General features: G+C 40.3%; 2 protein-coding genes across 3 annotated transcripts; one reads left to right on the top strand and one right to left on the bottom strand.

The window, feature by feature from the left end:
• The first annotated feature begins 1,002 nt into the window (after nt 1–1,002).
• LOC133455045 (S-adenosylmethionine synthase-like) lies at nt 1,003–18,046 on the top strand. Of its 2 annotated transcripts, none has more exons than XR_009783480.1 (9): nt 1,003–1,243; nt 4,243–4,320; nt 4,531–4,653; nt 4,794–4,906; nt 15,887–16,030; nt 16,134–16,352; nt 16,431–16,613; nt 17,632–17,785; nt 17,886–18,019. XR_009783480.1 is itself a non-coding variant. In XM_061733861.1 (9 exons), the coding sequence occupies exons 1-9, from the start codon at nt 1,180–1,182 to the stop codon at nt 17,986–17,988; spliced, it is 1,161 nt and encodes a 386-aa protein (XP_061589845.1). In that variant the 5' UTR covers nt 1,006–1,179; the 3' UTR covers nt 17,989–18,046. The 2 variants fall into 2 exon arrangements, 1 of the variants encoding a protein (XP_061589845.1); XM_061733861.1 differs by having other exon boundaries at nt 1,006–1,243; nt 17,652–17,785; nt 17,886–18,046.
• On the bottom strand, nt 5,665–13,450 carry LOC133455044 (endogenous retrovirus group 3 member 1 Env polyprotein-like). The gene is made up of 2 exons (XM_061733860.1): nt 13,372–13,450; nt 5,665–7,926 (listed from the first exon to the last, which is right to left on the bottom strand). The coding sequence occupies exon 2, from the start codon at nt 7,724–7,726 to the stop codon at nt 6,200–6,202; it is 1,527 nt and encodes a 508-aa protein (XP_061589844.1). The 5' UTR covers nt 7,727–7,926; nt 13,372–13,450; the 3' UTR covers nt 5,665–6,199.
• Nucleotides 18,047–24,359: the final 6,313 nt, after the last annotated feature.

Raw genomic sequence — 24,359 nt, 5'->3', positions numbered from 1 at the left:
ATCTCTTCTCTCAACAAAACATGCCAAATGTTTTACATATTTTTGTTAATAAAAGTTCTTATTTGTAAAGCTGAAAAACATGGAGGGACGTAAAAGTGTTCAAACTGGTTTAAAAAAATAAAAATCTCAAGGTAAAAGTGTGATGATAGCGACCTCTAGAGGCGACCTTTACCCGTAAACATCCCCTGGTCCGCCCTGATAGCGGCTCGAGAAAAAGGACTCGGAGAAGAAGATTTACAAGTTTTTTACGGCGACCCCTGATAGCAGGGGCGAAAATCCCGGGGGGGACAGGGGGGACAAGTCCCCCCCATTAGTAAAGCTGTCCCCCCCTAGAATAATTTGAGACAGAATTAATAATTTTGGAACAATGCAGTAGTATTTAGTAGTGATGCACCAACATGAAAATTGTGGCCGAAACCGAAATCGAAAATAATAATAAACAGTAAAATCTCATTACACTTAAAACAAGAGTCATCACCAGAAAAATAACTTGTTATTTGACAATTTTCACCTGTTTCAAGTAAATTTTCACTTGAAATAAGTAGAAAAATCTGCCAGTGGAACAAGATTTAGCAAAACAATCTTGTTCCACTAGCAGATTTTTAAGTGAAAATCTACTTGACAACAGGTGAAAATTGTTGTTTTTTCCAGTGATTAGTCTTGTTTTAAGTGTAATGAGATTTTTTTTTAACTAAAAATGAGACATTTTAACTTGAAATAAGACAAATTGTTAAGATTTTGGGTTTTTGCAGTGTATTATGTCAGATGTGCTGTATTATTGCCACCTTCCACCTAATACCATTGTTTTGTATTGCTCTAAGAAAGATCTTCTGCCTGTTTGCGGGATAGAGATGAAAATGTCAAAATGCTGTATTAAAGGAAGGCTAAAACTTTTATTCCTTGTCCCCCCCTGGATTTATTCTCTGAAATTTTACTGTTTATTGTCCCCCCCAACTATGAAACGGGATTTTCGCCCCTGCCTGATAGAAATGTTGATTCAACAGTTACATCAGCGCCACTGCTGCAGCAGCGGCCGACCCTCAACCTCGAGGGTTAATCATTGTTTAGTAAAACCACTTTTCTCCAAATCAGAGCGAACCTGTCTTTTCTCCGTCCGTTTTGACTGAATTAACTTCCGTCACATTCAGCGTTTGTGCAGGAGAAACCGAGGAGCTGAAGATGAACACCAGCAGCGGCAAGACTTTCCTGTTCACGTCCGAGTCAGTCGGAGAAGGACACTCCGGTACGGTACCTACCGAGCCGAACCTGGTGCACTCCACATGTTTGAGTTACACGTGTGCGAGTGTCTGCAGATATATGATGCACACGTATGCATGGTTGACACATGTAAGTGTCCTACAGTGTCCTGTATGATGTACACGTGTATGAATGTGTGAAACTATGGAGCCAAATCAGGGCCAAAAGTTTTGCTAATTTGAAAATAAAATTTGAACCTGAAAATTCTTTTTTACAGTTTCAATTTTTTTTTCAGTATCAGATCTTTTTTTCAGTTTCCAAACTTTTTATTTCAGTTTCAGATCTTTTTTTTTCAGTTTCAGATCTTTTTTTTTTCCAGTTTCACATCTTTTTTTTTCAGTTTCACATCTTTTTTTTTCAGTTTCACATCTTTTTTTTTCAGTTTCACTTCATTTTTTTCAGTTTCATATGGAGCCAGCTCCATAAGGTACCCAGTTGCTGCACTCTGTTGACTCGTGTGCGCACACAGACACGCATGGTGTGGCATGGTGTGGATCATAGACATAGACACACGTGTGTATATATATATATATATATATATATATATATATATATATATATATATATATATATATATATATATATATATATATATATATATATATATATATATATATATATATATATATATATACGTAGTCAACACAGGAATCATATCATTAAATTAGAATTTACTAATTGTAAATCAATGTAAATTGCAGAAACACTGACACAAAAAAAACAAAAAACATTATTCAATATTTTTCTAACATATTGCACATTAGTCTACTCATGGAAGGAAATTATTACTGTTATTATGGTTAACAGAAAGAGTCCCAAGTTTATTGACACGTTTAATGTGTATGGCATGAGCCAGTTACTGCAGGAGCCAAAGGTTGCACCTGACAACCAGTCAGCATACCTTAGCCAGTTAGCCTCTGTTGACTTATGTAACTTATCTATCTGTATCTTATTTCTTTTAGCAGCTAATCTGTCCAAGACAATCACTATTTAGCTTCTTTAACCAGTTAGCCTCTTTAGCTAATTGGCTTCTTTTCCTTTAAAATCAACTTTATTGTGAAATGAACAGGTGTATAGAGAACATACTGTATTATTGCCTGGGGTGCATAACAGGAAATGAGCAGAAATTGGAGGAAAGCCAGAAGAATAAATAATTTTGGCCATAAGTAATTGAAAATAATAATAAGTAATTGAAAATAATAAAGGTAGCATCTCTGCAGACCCCTCACACACAGGACACAGTCTGTTTGAACTGCTCCCCTTTGGACGGCGCTACAGAGAACTGTAGCCAAAACCTCCAGACTCAGAGACAGTTTCTTCCCCCAAGCTGTTGCTCTGATGAACTCTCATCACGTATAGAGTCTCAGAGTAATCAACCACTTTTAAAATTGTATATGTTAAAAAGAGCTGTCATTTGTCTATTACTGTTTGTAACTAAATCTGGGCTCAGTGAGCGAAAAAAATTCGAAGTCAAATTCCCTGTCTGGCATGTTCATACTTGACCAATAAAGCTTATTCTATTCTATTCTATAAATATAGTCCGAAGTCACTGATTCACATTTTCACCCTTTCACCTTTTTTTAAATTAGCTTTTTTGCCTCTTCGTTATAAATATGCTAAACGTTGCAAGTTCATATTAAACTTTTTAAATCCACAGCAATTATCTGAGAAGCTAATTAGCTTCAGTTTATGGTTGTGAACAACTAGTTCGCTTAACTAGCTTGCAGGTTGTGTTTATCTTTATTTGTTCCCAAGTGATATCATTCAGTTAATTGATATCAGCCTACAACCATTTAACCAATTAGCTGCTGGGTATCTTAACTTGCTGAAGCATTCTGAATTGAATGAAGCTGAATAAAATTTCATTAATCTGAAGGATAAGGATCTGCAGGATAAACTTAATAGTGGAAACAAGTAGGTAAAAAAGGAAACTAAACATCTGTTGAGAAACTATTGGAAATTTGGACGCGTATACCCCATAAAATAGGCATTATGTTATGTGTCAGTCTCAGTTTGGTCCAAAAAAATTACTGGTAAATCATCCACCAGTTCACACAAAAATGGAGAAAAAAAAACCCTAAAACAAAATAAAGAGGGAAAAAACCCCATAACAACTGAGAGACCCACTGATTGTCATGTACCATGTTCAGAATTTAACTAGAAGTGACTAAACATTAATTTAATTGAATAATACTTAATTCATCTCCAAAGTCAAAGTATAATGTGTAAAAGTGTAAAAGTAATAATAAATGTACAAAATACAAACATTTATTGGGCACTGGATATTCAATTCAATTCAATTAATTCAATTTTATTTATATAGCGTCTATTACAAGAGAAGTTGTCTTTAGGTGCTTTCCAGGGACCTGGAACATGACCTTCAAGCAAGTATTACATAAACACTGGCAGGTAAAAACTCCCCTAGTGGGAGAAAAAATGTTAAGCCAAACAGTGGCAATAAAAACTCCCCTTTAGGAGGAAAGAAACCTTGATCAGGACCTGGATCATAAGGGGGGGGGGCCCTCCTGCCGAAGGCCAGCTGGGCAGAGCAGGAAAATAGAACACAGACAAACAAATGAAGAACAGAGAAAGGAGAGACACAGACACAATGGCTAACTGGTGCAGTACAGGGATGACTATACAAGCAAATGTAGACAGCAGACACTGAGTTGGTCGGAGGGGGGGTGCAGGTCAGGATGTCAGCAGGCATCTACCAGACAGGTGGAAGCAGCAGTGGGATGGTCTGAGGGTGAGACTGTAGGTCAGCATGCAGCTCCTGAAGCTCTGGCCTGCAAACATGCACAGAAGAGAAAATGAGGGGGCAAACCAGCACAACAACTACAATATATTGTGTATTATTTATTGTGTATAAATCCACCATAATTCCTAGAAAAACAAACATTTACAGTAGGTAACATAACATACCGAATATGACCGTTTCAACACTGCACTCAGTCCTCTGCACTCCTGATTTTGTGTTCTCAGATAAAATGTGTGATCAGATCAGCGATGCTGTACTTGATGCATACCTCAGTCAAGATCCAGACGCTAAAGTGGCCTGTGGTAAGTTTTCAGTCTGATAACTATATTGATCTTGTAAGACGTATCTTATTGACATGATCAGTAATAGCAATAAAATGCCTCTGGCATTGTTAGGTCCTCAGACAAGTCCAGAAAAACTGAAACTGTAAAATATACCAGGGTGTGAATGTGTGAGGTTTTGGGTAAAAGGATTTGTTCTTCCTGATGTTTTGGACTCTTGTCTTGCTCCAGAGTGTGTGGCAAAGACTGGTATGATCTTACTGGTTGGAGAGGTGACTTCTAGAGCCATTGTGGATCTCCAGTCCGTGGTTCGAAACACCATCAAGAAGATTGGCTACGATGACTCTTCTAAAGGTACCGTATGGAGGGATTTAGTGTTCCTCTTCAGTCAAACTCTTACATCTACTTAATGATTCACATTCCTGCTAAATGTACTCTTGAAATGGAGTGAGTAGGTCAGAAACTGTCCCTTACTTTGGCCCCGTCTGGTGCAGGTTTTGACTACAAGACGTGTAATGTGCTGGTGGCTCTGGAGCCTCAGTGTGTGGAGATCTCGGACTGTGTGTTTGAAGGCAGGGACCAGGAGGACATTGGTGCTGGAGACCAGGTTTAGTGTTTGACCTTTGACAACCTTTATTCTTCATTCACACCAACTCTCTTTTGATATGTTGCCCCCATTTGGTCATTTTACTTTAACAGGGAACCTTTACAATGAAAAACTTAAACATCAGTTGACAAGCTGTTGGAAAGAAGAGATCCAGATATCTCCTTGAATACGTTACGTAGTTGTGTTTGTAGCCTTGCAACAAGTGAGGTGATGACGATGTCGGCAGGTAACACAAGTGAACTCTCGATAAACAACGAAGAAGGAAACTCACAGCCAGCAGTTTAATGTCAGAGGTTCACAGATGCTCCTCCACATGTACAGAAATATGCCACTTTCTGTTAAGAAACTCTGCAATTCCTCCTCCTTTATTCTTTCTACAAGCATAGTCTGAAATCTGTCTGGAAAGGTTTCAGAGTCTGGAATAGATAGATCAACCAATCCGAATGAAGGGTCTGAAGACCAACGTGCCAGACGCTTCCTCTCTTTGGACCTCCTGTGAGCTATTGCGCACTAAGCTGGGTGGCTACTTTACAAAACATTGTTTTGACTCATCAGTTGTGTGTTTTAGGAGTAAATTAACACATCCCAACAACACTAAAGAATTACATTAAGCTCAAGTGTCTCTGGATTGTATGGAAGTCGACGGCTGGCTGGTGTTGAAGAATATTACAAAGTCCAGTTCAAGAGTCCGCTGTGGTATTGAGAGATTTTATTCTAGCCGGCGTTCAGCAAACAGATACAGACAGTGTCTGGTTCGGTGGCTGACACCGAGTGAAATTGGAACAAGCTTCTTATACAAGAAGTTAAAGCAAGAATACACCAATCAGGCGAGAGACAAAAAGTAATTTACAGTCGGATGTGACTCGGGCCAAATGTCATTATCAGACATTTGTCATGACTGTCACAGACCTCCAAATCACCCCATAGGGTGCTCTCGTTGATTCAAATCTGTTTGAACCAACTTCTGAGGTGTCGGGACCTTCACATGGGGTAGGAAATTGGAGTCTCAACAAAAGTTGTTGAGTCCAGTTGTCTGTTTGAGCCAACTTCCGAGGTGTCGGGACCTTCACATGGGGTAGGAAATTGGAGTCTCAACAAAAGTTGTTGAGTCCAGTTGTCTGTTTGAGCCAACTTCCGAGGTGTCGGGACCTTCACATGGGGTAGGAAATTGGAGTCTCAACAAAAGTTCTTGAGTCCAGTTCAAAGCCCTGTAGGGGGTAGGGGCTGGAGCTTCCCATGACAATGTGGCTCGACAATTCACAATTTTTTTTTTTTTTTTTTTTTTTTTTTCACTTAAGTACAGTCAATCCCAATTTTGAACAGAAAGTCTGAATTTTCCTCCTCCACTGACGGTAGAGGTGGAATTACAGTGGAGTACATGATTGTAGTAGTAGTTTGAGCCATACATATTTTGCAAGTGAACCTTAGACATGTAATCAGAAGCCAAATAACAATTAGGAGTACAAACCCCAATAAAGCAAATTCAAATATCAAGTAACCAACGTGTCCTAACTGTTCTCTAAACCAACCAAACAAACTAGTCGTGACAGGTGTATGTAATGTGTTAGCAATGTTTTTCAAGTGATCTGTTATTTCTTGGATGGTGGCATTGTGGTTAGGTATAAAGGTACAGCATTCAGTTTTAATCACAGCACAAGTTCCCCCTTGAGAAGCTAATAAGTAGTCCAATGCAGCACGATTTTGCAAGGCCATCATCCTTACAGCAGTCATCTCTTGTGAAAGCATAGACATGCCCTTTGCTGTGGTATTTGCTAAGTCTTCAACTGCATGAGATAGGTCCCTTATCTGATCCAAAGCTGCCATGACTCCGTAATTTGGAACGAGGGCACCAAAAAATCTTGTCCATGGTGTTTGGGTGTGAGTGTACAATTCTCTTTTAACAATGCGAACTTTCGGTGGTACAGCGACGATTCTCATGGCTGGTACCACATGGCCCAGACCACATATACCAGACCAATCGTTTGGAAGATATTCGTAAGCCTTCATGCCACAAATCCAGTAAACACCTTTTGGTAGAGGTATGGAACAGCGATTAACCATTGTAGCAAGGTAGTTATAATCTTTAATGGAATCGGGCAGTGGATTTTGGCTTGTTTTAGGCTTAACAAGCGGTTCTTCAGAAGGAGAGTATGTGGAGTCACAGTTTGATATTCCTAGGTGGATAGTTCCTTTGCCTTCAACACACCACTTTAATGTCTTTGGGATCATGGTGAGGGTGAGAGGAATCGGTGTGCTGCAGGAATAACAGCTAGTGTGAATTTTATCACAATACATTTGTCTCATTTGGGGGGGTTTGTGACATTTGCAATGCCCATAAGAGGAATTGAGGTTCAAAATGTAACAGGTGTCACATGAAGTAATGGGCAGAGTCATTAATGGGAGTCCTTCTTTTGTGCTGTGTGGAATGAACCCACACACATAACAGTTATCAGGGTGTGGGCTATTTTCAGCAACCATTTTTGCCAGTTGGAGGTATGTGTTTGTTGAGGGTTGTGTTTCATATATTTTAGGAGTTATTTTCTCCTGGTAAACGGTTAGGTCTCGTTTGTGGTGTTTGCAAGGGTGTCTGTTTTGTTCCTGCGACAGATGTGAGTGTTTTGGCGTGTATAATGCATCTGCTTCTGGGCCTCTGTGGCCTGCGCTGCTCCCCTGCTCCTCTGCCAGTCGTCGAAGTCTGGGGTGTTGAAGTTCATCTACTTCTGGGCTGTCCGAGCCTGCGTGGTTTCTTTCACTGGCTCCGACGGTGGTGAGGACGAAGACCCCCAGGAAGAAGATGGTACCAGCTGGTTTCCGGTGCATGGCGGAGGAGTTGTTTTCTTGCAGTGGGATGCGTGGATCCAGATTAGACGCCCCTCACACTTGACGGCGGTGTTGGTGGTGAGCAGGACGTGTTGAGGTTTAGACCAGCGAGGTTTCAGGGCGTTTTTCCGTCGGAACTCCCTGACACAGACCCAGTCGCCGGGTTGGAGGTTATGGCACGGTTTGTCACTAGGAGGAGACTGGACAGCTTTTACTTGTCTGTGGATTGACTGGACAGCAAAAGTTAGAGCAGAACAGAATGATATCATGGATTCATCCATGGCATGGAGGTCCATCTTTTTCATACATAGAACTGAATTACTTGGTATAGTCATAGGTCTACCCGTAATAATTTCATGAGGTGTGAGTTTATGCTTCCTAACGGGTGTTGACCTCATCGACATTAGGGCCAAAGGCAACAACATTGTCCATTTTAGCCCAGTTTCAGCACACAGTTTGTCTTTCAACTAGCCCTGCAGACTGCGGGTGGTATGGGCAATGCAGTCTCTGTTTAATACCCAGTGATTTACAGAGTTCAGTCATTATTTGTCCAGTGAAATGAGTACCTCGGTCTGAGTTGATGCTGTGTGGAATGCCGAACCGTGGAACAATGTCTTTTAATAGGCATTTCACTACAGCAGTAGAGTCCGCCTTCCTGCAAGCCCAGGCTTCAGGCCAGTTTGAAAACATATCCACGCATACAAGAACATTTTCATATCCCTCACATTTTGGCATATGAATAAAGTCTATTTGCAGAGCTTCAAAGGGTCCCCGTGGGGGGGGGTGTGTTGACAATGTTGTTTGTACTGTTTTCCCTGGGTTATGTTGTTGACAGATTAGGCATTGTTCACAATATTTTCTTGCATAGGATGTGAATCCTGGAGCATACCAGTCTTTCAACACTATCTGACACATTCCCCCTTTGCTTACATGTGACAAACTATGTGACATGCGTGCTAGCCACGGGTACAAAGATGTGGGTGCAACAACGCGGCCGTCGTTGCTGACCCACAAATTATTTACATTTTTACAACCATGGGAAAGCCACAATCTGTGCTCCTTCGCATCAGCAGTCTCTTGTAAGAGGGCTACATCATTAGGAGAAGCCAGATCGTTAGCGGGTATAGAAGGGCAGAGCTTTACATGGACAGGTAAGCCAAATTTGGCGGCTTCTTTTGCTGCATGGTCAGCCGAAGCATTGCCTAGTGAAACAGGGTCCTTGAATTTGGTGTGGGCTTCACATTTAACAACAGCAATAGATGAAGGTAGTTGACACGCTTCTAACAGTTCACCAATCAATTGACCATGTTTAACGGGTGTCCCCGAAGATGTGATAAATCCTCGGTTCGCCCACAATATACCAAAATCATGTACACAACCAAAAGCATATCTGGAATCTGTATAGATCGTAACAGTTTTACCTTTTGCTAGTTGACAGGCTCTCATCAGTGCATATAGTTCAGCTACTTGGGCGGAGTTGGAGGAGGGCAGGGCGGCACTTTCAACAGTTGAGAAATTATCACAAATTGCATAACCTGCATATGGTATTCCATTTTCTCTATAAGCAGAGCCGTCAGTGAAGAAAACAAGATCAGAGTTAGAGAGTGGAGTTTCAGAAAGGTCGGGACGAGGTTTAGATGAACATGAGGTGACATCCATACAATTATGGAGTTCACCATCATCTTCGGTTGGAAGTAATGTAGCAGGGTTAAGGATAGAACATCTTTTTAGTGTAATGTGTGGAGCAGTGAGAGTTAGTACGTATTTTGCTTCTCTTGTCCCTGTCACATGTCTATGTGCCTCTCTGGTAATCAGGGTGAGTGCATCGTGTGGGACCATGACTGTTAGTTGGTGGAAGCCCTCTCTCGACGGGATCCAGTTTAGAGGAAAAGTACGCCACAGGTCTGTAAGCAGAGTTATGACGTTGAGTGAGAACAGATTGGGCAAATCCACATTTTTCATGTACAAAAAGAGTGAATGGTTGATTGTAGTCGGGAAGGCCGAGCGCAGGGGCAGATAGTAATGCCTGTTTTAACTTGTTAAAAGCATCGTCAGCTTGTTGTGACCAGGTTAAGGGCTGAGTGCAGTCTGAGGGTTTGCATATGTCTTGGAGTGGCATTGCAAGTGATGCATAATCCATTATCCATTGTCTGCAATAGCCCGTCATACCTAAAAATGTCTTCATCTGTGACATAGTTGTGGGTTTGGGCATTTCTATTATAGATTTTATTCTGGAGGGAGTAAGGACCCTTGTGGAGCCAGATAGTGTATGTCCCAAATACTGGACTTCATTCTGACACAGTTGAGCTTTCTTAAGTGAGGTTTTGTGGCCTTTGACAGCTAAAGCGTTGAGAAGGGTAACTGTGTCCATTTCGCATGCAGGGGCAGAGGGACTGGCTAAAAGTAAATCGTCAACATATTGAATCAGAGTGGAGCCTCCAGGAAATGACACGTCTTTGAGGTCATTATTTAGAGCACGAGAAAAAATTGTAGGTGACTCAGTATACCCTTGGGGTAATCTGGTGAATGTGTATTGTTGTCCATCATATGTAAATGCAAATAAATATTGGCTATCCTTATGTAGAGGGACAGAAAAGAATGCACTGCAAAGGTCCAACACAGTATAGTGGGTGGAATTGGCAGGTATTGACGACAAAACTGTAGTAGGATTTGGAACTAAAGGGAAACGTGGGAGTACCACTTCATTTATAGCTCGTAGGTCCTGTACAAATCTATATTCTGGTTTACCTGGTTTTTTAACAGGAAGTATAGGCGTGTTGCATGGACTATCACACGGCACTATTATTCCCTGGCTTAACAGAGATTGAACTATAGGGCGGATGCCCTCTCTCTTTTCCTGAGAAAGAGGATACTGTGAAATCTTTGGCAAAGAGACATTCTGTTTCAGCAATATCTGTACTGGTTCAGTAGATTTGATCAAACCAATGTCATTAGAAGAAGAAGACCATACTGATGGGGGCACGCTGGACACTATTCTATCCTGTGTTTTCCCTTTTTCCGCATCCATCAGCTGGTTCTGATCTATCAGAGCTGCTAGTACAGCGGTTGTGTTATCTTGGTTAGTCTCTAAAAAGATACCGTCTGGTGTGCAGTAAATGGTACAATTTAGTTTGCACAACAAGTCTCTCCCTAATAGATTTACAGGTGTGGTATCTGACAGCAGAAAGGAGTGAGAAGTTGTGAAGTTTGACATGCTTTCAGTAAACGGGCCTATAGATACTGTAGTAGGCTCAGAGACAGGTAAACACATGGGAATCCCTCCAACCCCCACAGCTCTGACAGTTTCTTTAGATGATTTCAAATTTGTAGAAGTGATTGGTCTTAAAGTTGAAAGAGAAGCTCCTGTATCTACCAGAAATGATGTAGATTTTCCATTTACATCTATTGTTAAGTTAGGCTCTTCATTTGTTTTTGCTAGTTTTATCAGTGGAGCTACTGTTAAAGTTATTTCTGTTTCAATTTGGGCACTGTCCTGACAGCTCTATGGATTGTGCTGTGGGGTTTGTTGGACCTCCATGTGATCACTTGATGGAGTTACCATAGGCAGGGTAAAATTAGGTTGGGATGTTCTATAGGGGCAATCTTTTATCCAATGATCTGGTTCACCACAACAGAAGCAGTTCCTATTGTTTTTGTTTGGGAAGTGCGACGTGTGACCTTTGTTGTGGTGTGAGTGATTCATTGGTCCACATCTTTGGTTGATCCCTCTGCCGCTGCGTCCTCCTCTCGGTACTCCGCCTGTGTAGTGAGACACTTGGGCAAGCATTAGCGTTTCATACATTTTAGATTCCTTTTGTTCTGTGTTGTCCCAGTGGTGTTGAGCTATTTCCACTAGTTCAGTCATTGCTTTCCCCGCCCACCCAACTGTCAGTACTACTTTAGCCTTAACCTTTGGTTGAAGGCAGCTAACAAATATATCTTGCAAGTAGCCTGGAGGAAGTCCATTAATCTGATCTTGTGACAAACCACAATTTTCTTTTGCTGTCAACATCATTGTAGCATAGAGTTCCCTGGGATTCTCATCTTTTCCTTGTTTAAGTTTTGTGAGAGGAGTATAATCCACTTTTTGTACTACTTCCTTTTGAACTGCTAAAGTGATGAAGCTGTAAAGGGTCTGAGCTTCTTCTGGTGTGATTTTGGCAACAGCTGTAGGATCAGAGGAAATTCTACATGCATCAAGTACTCTGCTTTTCAAATCAGGTGGCAAAGTTAGCTTTAACAGTTGCATTATGTCAGGCATGTGAGGTGTGTATATTGTGCATACTGATTCCCATTCATCTAGCCATTTTTGTTTATTTTTTCTGACATCCTTGGGAAAATCTCCTACTATCGCTTTTAGTTCTCTTCGGCTCCAAGGTTTGTAGATAACATCTTTTCCCATTGTGATCAGTGGAGCTAATTTTACTGATTGTGTTTTCTTTGGTTTTCTGCCTCTTTTCACAACCCACTCCTCTTCACTGTTTTGGCTATTGTCTTCAGACTTGGGATGTTGTAAAATCCAGTCATCATCAGAAGTGTCATCGTCACTTGATTCTTTAATCTGTTTTACCGGATAAAGGTTTTTGATTTGATCATTTAAATGGTTTTCCACTTTCATTTTTGTCTGCGTTGTGTTTTTAAGTTCTTCCAATTCTTTCACAGGGTACATAGTTGTGGCATGATTGTTTTTGTTTATTTTAATGTTTGTGGAGGACCCGGTTAATGGGTCTAATTCCTTCTTTGTCTGCGTTGCGTTTTTACACTCTTCTAATTGAGCCATCAGCTTTTTGTTCTGATCCGTAAGCGAAGCTATTTGGGATTCTGCATTACGGCGTCTGCTTTCATCCCTCCAAAATCTGAAGGAGTTGAAGTGCTTTTGTCCATTTGTTTGAGAATTTAATTTTTCCTTTAAATTTTCTAATCTAGTCCGGTCAAAGGTCCCACTTGGGGGAAATTTTAAGAGACCGTCGTCTTTAGTTATCTTAACCCATGTTTTAACAAACTTAGTGCTATTGGTACCGTAGTTATCGTACATGTATTTAGAAGGACCAGTCAACTCTTCCTCTGACTCTTTACTGAGAAAACTTCCCATTTTTCCTTCTGTAAGATCCCTCCCAGAGAAAAAAACTTCAATTACACTTACTTTTACCCACAAATCACTTTCTGATTCTTCCAACCATCAGTCTACTTGAGCCTACAAATCATTCGGCTTAATGTAAGGAGAGCAAGTCGATTCTTACTGAAATGAAATATATCTCAAGTATTTGGGAGAGCTAGTCATCCCCATTTATAAAATAAAACCAGTTATTCTACATATATGTCCGTTTTCCACAAATAACTCAGTGTTCCAACACTTTTATGGACCTCACGTCCTGCATATGCAAGTCCCACTGGACTTAGTTTTGGTACTCAGACCAACCGTTTCGTTCTGGCCATTTCTTTCTTTTTAATGTTACCCGAGATATTAAACCTTTTAGAAGAGCTAGTCAATTCTAAGGCAGGAGAAGCAGAACATTCTCACAACACAATCAGATTCAAGTGTTATGAAATTGTCAGCGTTCCTAAAAACATCTCTACAATAACCTTCCCAATAACACAAAATAATAACAAAAAATATAACCTTCACAACCACACAGCGGACTTACCTAAAATCTCAGGATGACGTCAACCATTCTCCGGCACTCCAATTCACAGACTTTCGACAACAACTCAGCAACAATAATTTGGGATTTTGTAAGTGGATCCCCTAACCTCTAAAATTTTAGATAGAGTCGCTGATTGCGCCGTTGTTCTGGAACAGGAGTTTCCATCGAAGGTCTATTGTCATCCGGGTCACGGCGCCAAATTGTTGAAGAATATTACAAAGTCCAGTTCAAGAGTCCGCTGTGGTATTGAGAGATTTTATTCTAGCCGGCGTTCAGCAAACAGATACAGACAGTGTCTGGTTCGGTGGCTGACACCGAGTGAAATTGGAACAAGCTTCTTATACAAGAAGTTAAAGCAAGAATACACCAATCAGGCGAGAGACAAAAAGTAATTTACAGTCGGATGTGACTCGGGCCAAATGTCATTATCAGACATTTGTCATGACTGTCACAGACCTCCAAATCACCCCATAGGGTGCTCTCGTTGATTCAAATCTGTTTGAACCAACTTCTGAGGTGTCGGGACCTTCACATGGGGTAGGAAATTGGAGTCTCAACAAAAGTTGTTGAGTCCAGTTGTCTGTTTGAGCCAACTTCCGAGGTGTCGGGACCTTCACATGGGGTAGGAAATTGGAGTCTCAACAAAAGTTGTTGAGTCCAGTTGTCTGTTTGAGCCAACTTCCGAGGTGTCGGGACCTTCACATGGGGTAGGAAATTGGAGTCTCAACAAAAGTTCTTGAGTCCAGTTCAAAGCCCTGTAGGGGGTAGGGGCTGGAGCTTCCCATGACAATGTGGCTCGACACTGGCCATCATAGATACATTAGAAATCAGAGGAAACTTCACACTTTAAATTTTGTTTTTAAATCTGTCTACATATATATCAGTGGTTAGGACCAGGATTTGGTAAAAAAGGTTTATCCATGACATATACAGTTGGGCAAAAAAGTATTTAGTCAGTCACCAATTGTGCAAGTTCTCCCACTTAAAAAGATAAGAGAGGCCTGTGATTTTCATCACAGGTATATCTCAGCTATGAGAGACAAAATGAAAAAAAAATCCAGAAAATCACATTGTCTGATTTTTAAAGAATTAATTTGCAAATTATACTGGAAATAAGTATTTGGTCAATAACGAAAGTTCATCTCAATACTTTGTTATATACCCTTTTTTGGCAATGACAAAGGTCAAACGTTTTCTGTAAGTCTTCACCAGGTTTTCACACACTGTTGCTGGTATTTTGGCCCGTTCCTAAACTCCCTCCAACGATTTTCTATGGGGTTGAGATCTGGAGACTGGCTAGGCCGCTCCTGCACCTTGAAATGTTTCTTAGGAAGCCACTCTTTCGTTGCCCAGGCGATGTGTTTGGGATCATTGTCATGCTGAAAGACCCAGTCACGTTTCATCTTCAATGCCCTGCAGATGGAAGGAGGTTTCCACTCAAAATCTCACGATACATGGCCCCATTCATTCTTTCCCTTACACGGATCAGTCGTCCTGGTCCCTTTGCAGAAAACCATCCCCAAATCACGATGTTTCCACCCCCGTGCTTCACAGTAGGTATGGTGTTCTTTGGATGCAACTCAGCTTTTTTTCCCTCCAAACACGACAAGTTGTGTTTCTACCAAAAAGTTATATTTTGGTTTCATGGACATGTGTCTTTTATACTGATGACGAGTTAAAACAGGTGCGATTAATACAGGTAACGAGTGGAGGACAGAGGAGCCTCTTAAAGAAGAAGTTACAGGTCTGTGAAAGCTAGAAATCTTGCTTGTTTGTACTGTAGGTGACCAATAACTTATTATACAGAGGAATTTATCAATTCATTCAGTAAAAATCCCACAATGTGATTTCCTGGATTCTTTCCCCCCATTCTGTCTCTCATAGTTGAAGTGTACCTATGATGAAAATTACAGGCCTCTCATCTTTTTAAGTGGGAGAACTTGCACAATTGGTGGCTGACTAAATACTTTTTTGCCCCACTGTATATGCATTTTAATCTCGCTGCAGATACCTGCAGAAGTTTTCTTAAGGTGTGTGAGTGTGTGTGTCTCTCACCGGTCCTCTTCGACAGTCTAATATAACATATTTTTATTAATATCTGGATTCCATATTCTGACAGAGACTAAAATCACCAAAGTTAAACACAAAACTGTAAAGACAGTGATGGGTGCAGTGTGTTTAGTGTGGTGAATGCTGTAATGTCTGTGTGATGTGTCTTAGTGTTGAAATGGGTTGCAGTAAAAAACAACAGACAGTCATAAAAATAAAAGGACAAATAGAAAAGTGTGTGTGTGTGTGTGTGTGTGTGTGTGTGTGTGTGTGTGTGTGCGCGCGTGTGTTTGTGTGTGTGCATGCATGTGTGTGTGAGAGAGTGTAAGAGAGAGAAAGAGAGATGGATGCAGGTCTATAAGCATTTTCAATGTCTGTGTTACATACATACATACACTGAGAGAGAAAGGTACACATACATGTAAACACCCTCTTAATAATATAATAATAATCATAACATGTTTAGGGCTTGATGTTCGGCTACGCGACAGATGAAACTGAGGAGTGTATGCCCTTAACCATCCTACTGGCTCACAAACTCAACTACAGAATGAGGGAGCTGTCACGCAACGGAGAGTGCCCTTGGATATTACCAGACTCCAAATCCCAGGTGAGCCCCCTAAGAGGTAAACTGATGCCTCTGAGTACCAGAGTTTGTATCTCCCATGGGTTTTAAATATTAATATTTCAGCCTCGTGGTGCCTCTTCTACAGGTCACGGTGGAGTACCTAGACAACATGGGAGCGATGGAGCCGCTACGCGTCCACACTGTGGTCATATCAGTTCAGCACAGTCCTGACATCAGCCTGGAGGAAATCAGAGACAACCTCATGGACAAAGTGGTGAAGGCTGTCATTCCTGCCAAGTACCTGGATGACAAAACCATCTACCATCTACTGCCCAGTGGCAAATTCCTCATCGGAGGCCCACAGGTGAGTAACGACTCAACCGCGGGAGATTCTTTTTAAAAACGACTTTGCGAGGCAACTTTGAGGGTTTTGTTTCTAAAGGGTGATGCAGGGCTCACCGGACGCAAGATCATAGTGGACACCTATGGCGGATGGGGTGGCCACGGAGGTGGGGCTTTCTCTGGAAAGGATTACTCCAAAGTGGATCGGTCAGGCGCTTATGCAGCGCGTTGGGTCGCCAAGTCTTTGGTTAAAGCCGGGCTGTGCAGGAGGGCCCTTGTTCAGGTGAAAATCTTCACAGTACAGAATTCGTTTGTCTCTCACTTTTCCTTCACTTCAAAATTTCTAGTCATCTATTTTTAATCTTTGGTGCCTCTTGAGTGGCTCTACCGTCGTCTTTGAGGTTTAAGACGGCACCTGTTGCAGCGGCTCCAGCCGTGTCTCTTCTTGATATGTTCACCTGGTCTTTCCTCTGTTTTTCTCTTTGTTTTTAAAACGGCTTTTATGTGCTTTTTTTTGTGCTTCAGTGATTTTGACTTGTACTTTGGGCACTTTCTTTTATGATCGGTTACTGTCAGAAACCATGACAACAGGAAAGCCCATTTTTAAGAGAAGCATTTGATTGAACCCTCTAATTATCAGCCAACAACCCAAAAAGAAGGAAGAGTTTTAAAGAGTTTTTTTCCATTGATCGCCATGGTGAGTGAGAGGTTATTAGGATGTAAAATGGACGAGCCTGCGCTGATGTGGAGACAGCAGTCTGAGACGTGGCGGCAAGATTCCAGCCTCTCGATATGGATTCAGGACAGTATGAGCAGACAATGGCGAGGACGTCTCCCAGCGTTGGTTGACAGCAGATAGGGACGTTCTGGAGATTCTGCTGTGGCACCTCGAAACTGAACTGCAAGCGGTGACTTTCTGTCCCTGCTGTCACCTGTTTTACCTGCCGGGGCTGTGACATCATCAGCTCAGTTGTTGCCAGGTTACAGCCAATATCTTTACTGACTGGAGAATGGTACATAGAAATTGGCAGGATGCACAATAGTATAAACTTTCCAGAGTAACCAAAAATAAATACTCCAGCACATCTGGAGAACGCACGTTCAAAATTTCAGCTGGAAGCTGACAGACCGGACATTTCTGTCTTGAACACACTTCTAAGAACTAAGAGCTATAGCACACATACACCTCATTCTGTAAATGTCTGGTCATGTGTAAGATAAAACTGCAGATAAGTCAGAAAACAGACAAAAGCATCACATGGCCCCGATTCATTTTAAAACTATGTGATTGTTGAGTGCAGAGGTCTGCTGCTGCCCTCAGATCTCCTACGCCATCAGCGTAAGCCATCCGCTCTCCATCACCGTGTTTCACTATGGCACATCGAACCGTGATGAAGAAGAGCTTCTGCAGATTGTAAAGAAGAACTTTGACCTCCGGCCTGGAGTCATTGTGAAGTATGTGCAGTTTTTTTTAAAGATATATATATACACAGCTGAAAATCACAAAAATAAACCCTTCTAATTTAACAATGTGCATTGTTTGTTGTATTTACAGAGAGTTGGGGCTGAAGCGGCCGATTTACCAGGCCACCGCCTGCTACGGTCACTTTGGAAGAAAAGAGTTGCCGTGGGAACAACCGAAGCCTCTGGCGCTTTGATTTAGGTTCCACCGTCCGGTTACGTCCGTGATGAATGAGTTGCGAGTCCAATTTAATAAACGCATTCATGAATAAAATCACAAACCTTGTGTTAACTTTTAATGGTGATGTTTTTCTTCCTTTTCACAAAACTGTAAACAAAATAATTAAATTATATAGTTTGCAAAATGTAGAGTTTGATTAGGATTGAATAAGCTGCATTAAAACCGGAGGTGGCAGGAGTACCAAAAACGTGATTTATTTTTACAAAAAAAAAAAATAAACGGGGAATTACAAAAAAACAACAGCTTGAACTGAATCAGAATAAGAAAAAGAAGAATTTTTCTAGATATGGAGATATGGAACAGTAATATTTTTAGCAGTGTAAACAATATAAAAACAAGTAATGGGATTAGCAGTATAGTTATTATAAATATATAAACATGGTAAGTGATTCAGTAAGTAGAATGAAAGAGCGGTCCAACAATGTGCAGGTGATTACAGTGCAAGTTTTCAAAGTGTGAGCTGAGCGTTAATGTAACAGCTAAATAAAAACATTATTTCAGAGAAATAATTCTAATAGCCTTTTTATTCTTCAAATGTAAGAAATGATATACTATTTGTATGTCTTATCCAGGGTATTACATCTGTATACAGTAATCAACATTTGAAGTGGATCTCTTTCTGGACTTATTATCAATGGAAAAGGCGACCGCAATCCTCAAAGATAACGAAAATGACCAATTTGCCCCATGGGCTGTTATTAGACAACACTTGACAATAATGTGATAATGATATGACCTGATGTGTTAGTCACATGCTTCTTATTTTATTTGACTTACTCTTCTTTTAGAGCTGGACCTGATCTGACGCTAGAGGCACCATCATTTTTAAAGTTCATCTGTACCAACCCTTCCCCCCACCCTCTTTTTTTTTCTTTTCTTTTTTTTTTTTTTATTTTATTGTTATTGTAATGTCTCTTTTTTTATTTATTGTCTTTGTCTTCACTTTGAAAAATAAAAAATTATAAATATAAAAAAAACAAAAACATTTGAAGTGGATCAAAACCAACTTTAATTAAAGGTTTGATCTACTTCAAATGTTGACTACTGTATTTCAAGCACGCCCGCCGATAGGGGGGGACAAACGGGTCTGTTGTCCCGGGCCCAGTATATATATATATATATATATATATATATATATATATATATATATATATATATTTTGTTTTATTTTTTTATTTTTTTTAATCTCATTAAATTATGGAATCATTTTTCAAAATAATTCAAAATATGCCTATTTGTGTAAAAAAATATGTAGTATTTGAGTTACATAAAAGCTTGTTATTTGTTTTCTTCCTAATTGTCCTTGTGGTCAAGAACCCCCAACACAAAAATGTTTTGGCCGCTAATCAAAATTTGATGTTATCATTTAATTCAACCATTACAATGGTCAAAATGTCCGGTAAGCACAAGTCCGGTGCTCAGAAAAGAAGAGAAAAGAGAAGAAGAGAAGAAGAAAATAGAGGCCTCAGAGATTTTCTACACAAATATTTAAAAAAAGGTGGTGACGGTGAAGTTGGAATTAATAAAGTCAGCGTAGAGCAAGGTAAGAAACAGTGCAACAGTTTGCAAAATGTAGAGTTTGATTAGGATTGAATAAGCTGCATTAAAACCGGAGGTGGCAGGAGTACCAAAAACGTGATTTATTTTTACAAAAAAAATAAATAAACGGGGAATTACAAAAAAACAACAGCTTGAACTGAATCAGAATAAGAAAAAGAAGAATTTTTCTAGATATGGAGATATGGAACAGTAATATTTTTAGCAGTGTAAACAATATAAAAACAAGTAATGGGATTAGCAGTATAGTTATTATAAATATATAAACATGGTAAGTGATTCAGTAAGTAGAATGAAAGAGCGGTCCAACAATGTGCAGGTGATTACAGTGCAAGTTTTCAAAGTGCGAGCTGAGCGTTAATGTAACGCATATAGTGGAGGTGAAGTGTTATGTCAGAGGTGGGTGTGGGGAAGAGGAAGGGTGTCAGGGTGGGTTCCGGGCCTGGTTAACAAGGCTAGTGGCAGATGGGGGAAAAACAGTTCTTGTGGTGTGAGGTTTTGGTCCTGGTGGACAGCAGACCCCTGCCAGAGGAGAGAGTCTCAAAGAGTTTGTGACTGGGGTGGGAGGGGTCAGACAGAATCTTTCCTGCACGCTTCAGGTCCTGGAGGCGTGCAGGTCCTGGACCGACGGCAGATTGCAGCCGATCACCTTCTCAGCAGACCGAGTGACACGCTGCATCCTGCCGTCCTTGGCCATGGCAGCAGCTACCAGATGGTGATGGAGGAGGTGAGGATGGACTCAATGATGGCCGTGTAGAACTGCACCATCATTGTCTTTGACAGGTTGAACTTCTTCAGCTGCCACAGGAAGTACTGTACATCTTCTGCTGGGCTTTCTTGGTGAGGGAGCAGATGTTCAGCTCCCACGTGAGATCCCGGGAGATGATGGATCCCAGGAAGCGGTCAGACTCCATAGTGTCAGTTGTGGAGCCAAGGAGGGTGGTGGAGGTGGGTGAGGCTGGGTTCTTCCTGACGTTCACAACCATCTCCACTGTCTTTAGAGAATTGTGCTCTTGGTTAGTTTGGCTGCACCAGTTCACCAGATGGTCCACCTCCATCCTGTAGGTGGACTCAGCACCATCAGAAACATGTTTCCCCAGCTTTACTCGGTACCGTGTCCATTCTGGCTGATTAAAAGTATAGAAAACACCTGCCCGGGTAAGGTGTGGTTTCGGTGATGTCATATTTTCTCTTCATTTTGCTCAATAAAATGTAAATCAATGATTATACAAATCTACTGTGGAATAAGGGCAGATCTCGATGTAGCTCATGTTTTATTTTGAAAGGATTTCTTCTCATTTTGCTTCTTGTTCTTGATTCCAGCAGGTTTAATTTCGTTGATTGTTTACACATTTTGCTCATTTGTTGTTCTGTCATTTTTTCAGCACTATATTTTGTCTTTTATCAAACTGCCACTGCCTTTGATCCTGCATGAGGGCCCTCTACTGTACACACTTGAAATGATCTAGTAAACTAGAAGTTAGGTAAACATACAGCTAAATAAAAACATTATTTCAGAGAAATCATTTTAATAGCCTTTTTATTCTTCAAATGTAAGAAATGATATACTATTTGTATGTCTTATCCAGGGTATTACATCTGTATACAGTAATTGAACATTTGAAGTGGATCAAAACCAACTTTAATTAAAGGTTTGATCCACTTCAAATGTTGACTACTGTATTTCAAGCACGCCCGCCGATAGGGGGGGACAAACGGCTCTGTTGTCCCGGGCCCAGGGTAGGGGGGTGGGGAGGGGGGGCAGAACTGAAAAAAAAAAAAAAAAAAAAAAAAAAAAAAAAAAAAAAAAAAAAAAAAATATATATATATATATATATATATATATATATATATATGTTTTTTTTATATATATATTTGGCTAGCTTTTATATATATTTTATATATATATATATTTTTTTTTTATTCTCATTAAATTATGGAATCATTTTTCAAAATAATTCAAAATATGCCTATTTGTGTAAAAAATATGTATTATTTGAGTTACATAAAAGCTTGTTATTTGTTTTCTTCCTAATTGTCCTTGTGGTCAAGAACCCCCAACACAAAAATGGTTTGGCCGCTGATCAAAATTTGATGTTATCATTTAATTCAACCTTTAGAATGGTCAAAATGTCCGGTCAGCACAAGTCCGGTGCTCAGAAAAGAAGAGAAAAGAGAAGAAGAGAAGAAAAAAATAGAGGCCTCAGAGATTTTCTAACAAATATTTAAAAAAAGGTGGTGACGGTGAAGCTGGAATTAATAAAGTCAGCGTAGAGCAAGGTAAGAAACGGCGCAGCCAACGTTTACCAACCTTGTAACTTAACCTATCTGGCTAGCTCTAATGTTAACGTCCTTAGCTTGTATAAAAACCTGAAGAGCAGAAGGAGAGGAAGAAGGAGAAGAAGAGATCCGGGCGCAGGGGGGCCCATCTTAGATTATTTTGTCCGGGGCCCAGGCAAGACTGTCAGCTGGCCTGAATCAAACACAATTTGTCATTTAAACCACCCCCCCCCCCCTCAGATAACATTTCTGATGCCATTCTTGCCTTCAGCTGCGTGGGATGCAGCTCTTCTCTGTTGGTTTCACAGGTATCACTCTTCCAGGTGAGTTAAGTGTCATCTACTATCTACTATTCTACTAGTTCTACTCTACTATTCTACTATCTACTATTTTGAACACAGACAACAGGTTTTTCCCATGGTCCTCACCTGTAGCTGAAGTCTTGAATGCAGATACTTTTCATTTAACAAAGGATTTTGAACTTTTATCATTCATTTGTTATATTATTGTTCTCCTTCAACTGAATCCAAAACATAGGAATTAGAGTAACTAAACATGACTGATACTGAGTGATTTAAAAAAAAGTGTGCGTGTGTTAAAGAGAATAAGTAAGTAAAAGCTGCAATTCTCCAGTATGACCACGAGATGTCTCTGTTTCGCTGAATTTAAGTTCTGCCTGTATGCGATGCTTTGGTCTCACTCCCATCAGCCTGTCTGCTGGTGCAGATGTTTACTGCTGTCAAGAATGTGTTGGCCTCTGGTACTCAACTCTGACTGACCCACCATGGGTGCAGGGGAGGGACGAGGCAGTCCTGCACAGTAAGCACTGACTGTGTTAAGCAGCTGTAATCAGGGTTGCTGGTAATATATTTCATCATAATTCGCTAGAACCTTTGATGTGCTTCCCCAGAAATTAAATCTGTGTTTTAACTGACTGCCAACACAATTTCACAGAACTACAGTCAACAAAAAACTAGGCAGAGCAAGGCAAGGCAAGGCAAGGCAAGTTTATTTGTCTATCACAATTCAAACAACAAGGTGATTTTTGTGTTTACTATTTTTTCTCTTGTACATTACTCATTTTTCTACATTTTATATTGCTCTTTTTTTATTATTTAGCTATTTATTGGTTATTTCTATTTTCATTTTTTGTATAAACCGTTAAGCGTGTGTGTGCTTGGCTGCTGCACGATTTAATTTCTCCTCTGGGAGATCAATAAAGTCTTCTATTCTATTCTATTCTATTTAAAGTCCTTTACAGACATTCAAACATCATCACAGAGCTGAAAATAAAATACAGGATTTAAAATTTTAACAAAAAGAAAAAAAGAAGAGCAATAGATAAAAACAGTAGTTTAAATAGGATCAAGTTGTGAAACTTAAGCGTAAAGGTACCAGTGCAGTTTTGGAGCTTTATTCAAATGCAGCTGGGAAGAGGGGACTCTTCAACCTGGATTTAAATAAACTGAGTGTTTCAGCTGATCTGAGGCTTTCAGAGCATAGAAGCTGAATGCAGCTTCTCCATGTCTGGTTCTGACTCTGGGAACTGATAAAAGACCAGATTCAGATGACCTGAGGAGTCTGGAAGGTTCATACTGGGTCAGGAGGTCACTGATGTATTTTGGTCCTAGAGCATTCAGATCTGTATAGACCAGCATCAGAACTTTAAAGTCTGTCCTCTGATGGACAGGCAGCCAGTGTAAAGACCTCAGAGCTGGACTGATGTGGTCCACTTTTCTGGTCTTAGTGAAGACTTGAACAGAAGAGTTCTGAATGAGCTACAGTTGTCTAACTGACCTTTTAGGTACACCTATAAAAATGCTTTTACAATAATCAAGCCCACTAAAGATGAATGCATGGACTAGTTTTTCCAGGTCCTACTGAGACAGATCTATCCTTGATATATTCTTGAGTTGATAGTAGACTGACTTTGTCACCTTTCCAAATGTAGGTGTGAGTCCATCACTACACCCAGAGTTCTGGCCTGGTTGGTGGTTTTTAGGTGTATAGATTGAAGCTCTGTGATCGTTTCTCTTTGGCTGCAAAGACAATTACCAATGACTTGAGATAGTTGTAGCACATCCCGTCCTTAATTCTCCTCAATGCATTTACCAAGAGCCTGTACACGGCCTTGGTCTCCCGGTGACACTAATATATATCTGCGTGTCATCTGCATAGCTATGGTAGTTTATTTTATTGTTCTTTATAATCTGTGCCCGTGGGAACATGTAGATGTTAAACAGAACAGGTCCCAGGATGGAACCTTGAGGGACTCCACATGGGATTTTTACCTATTGACACAAAGTACTTCCTTTTCTCCATGTGCGTTTCGAACGATTCGTTTTGTACGGTTCTGTAAAGACCCGTCCTGTTCTCCAGTCAGCACTGAGATCCCAGAAGTTCTTAAAAAGTAATTTTGCTGTTGAAAAAAAAATACTCGTACTTAAAATAATAATAATAATAATAATAATAAAAATAATCGTACTTAAA

Source organism: Cololabis saira, chromosome 11 (assembly GCF_033807715.1).
Source record: "Cololabis saira isolate AMF1-May2022 chromosome 11, fColSai1.1, whole genome shotgun sequence".
NCBI classification, from domain to species: Eukaryota; Metazoa; Chordata; class Actinopteri; order Beloniformes; family Belonidae; genus Cololabis; species Cololabis saira.
This window is presented reverse-complemented; position numbering and strand designations above follow the sequence as displayed.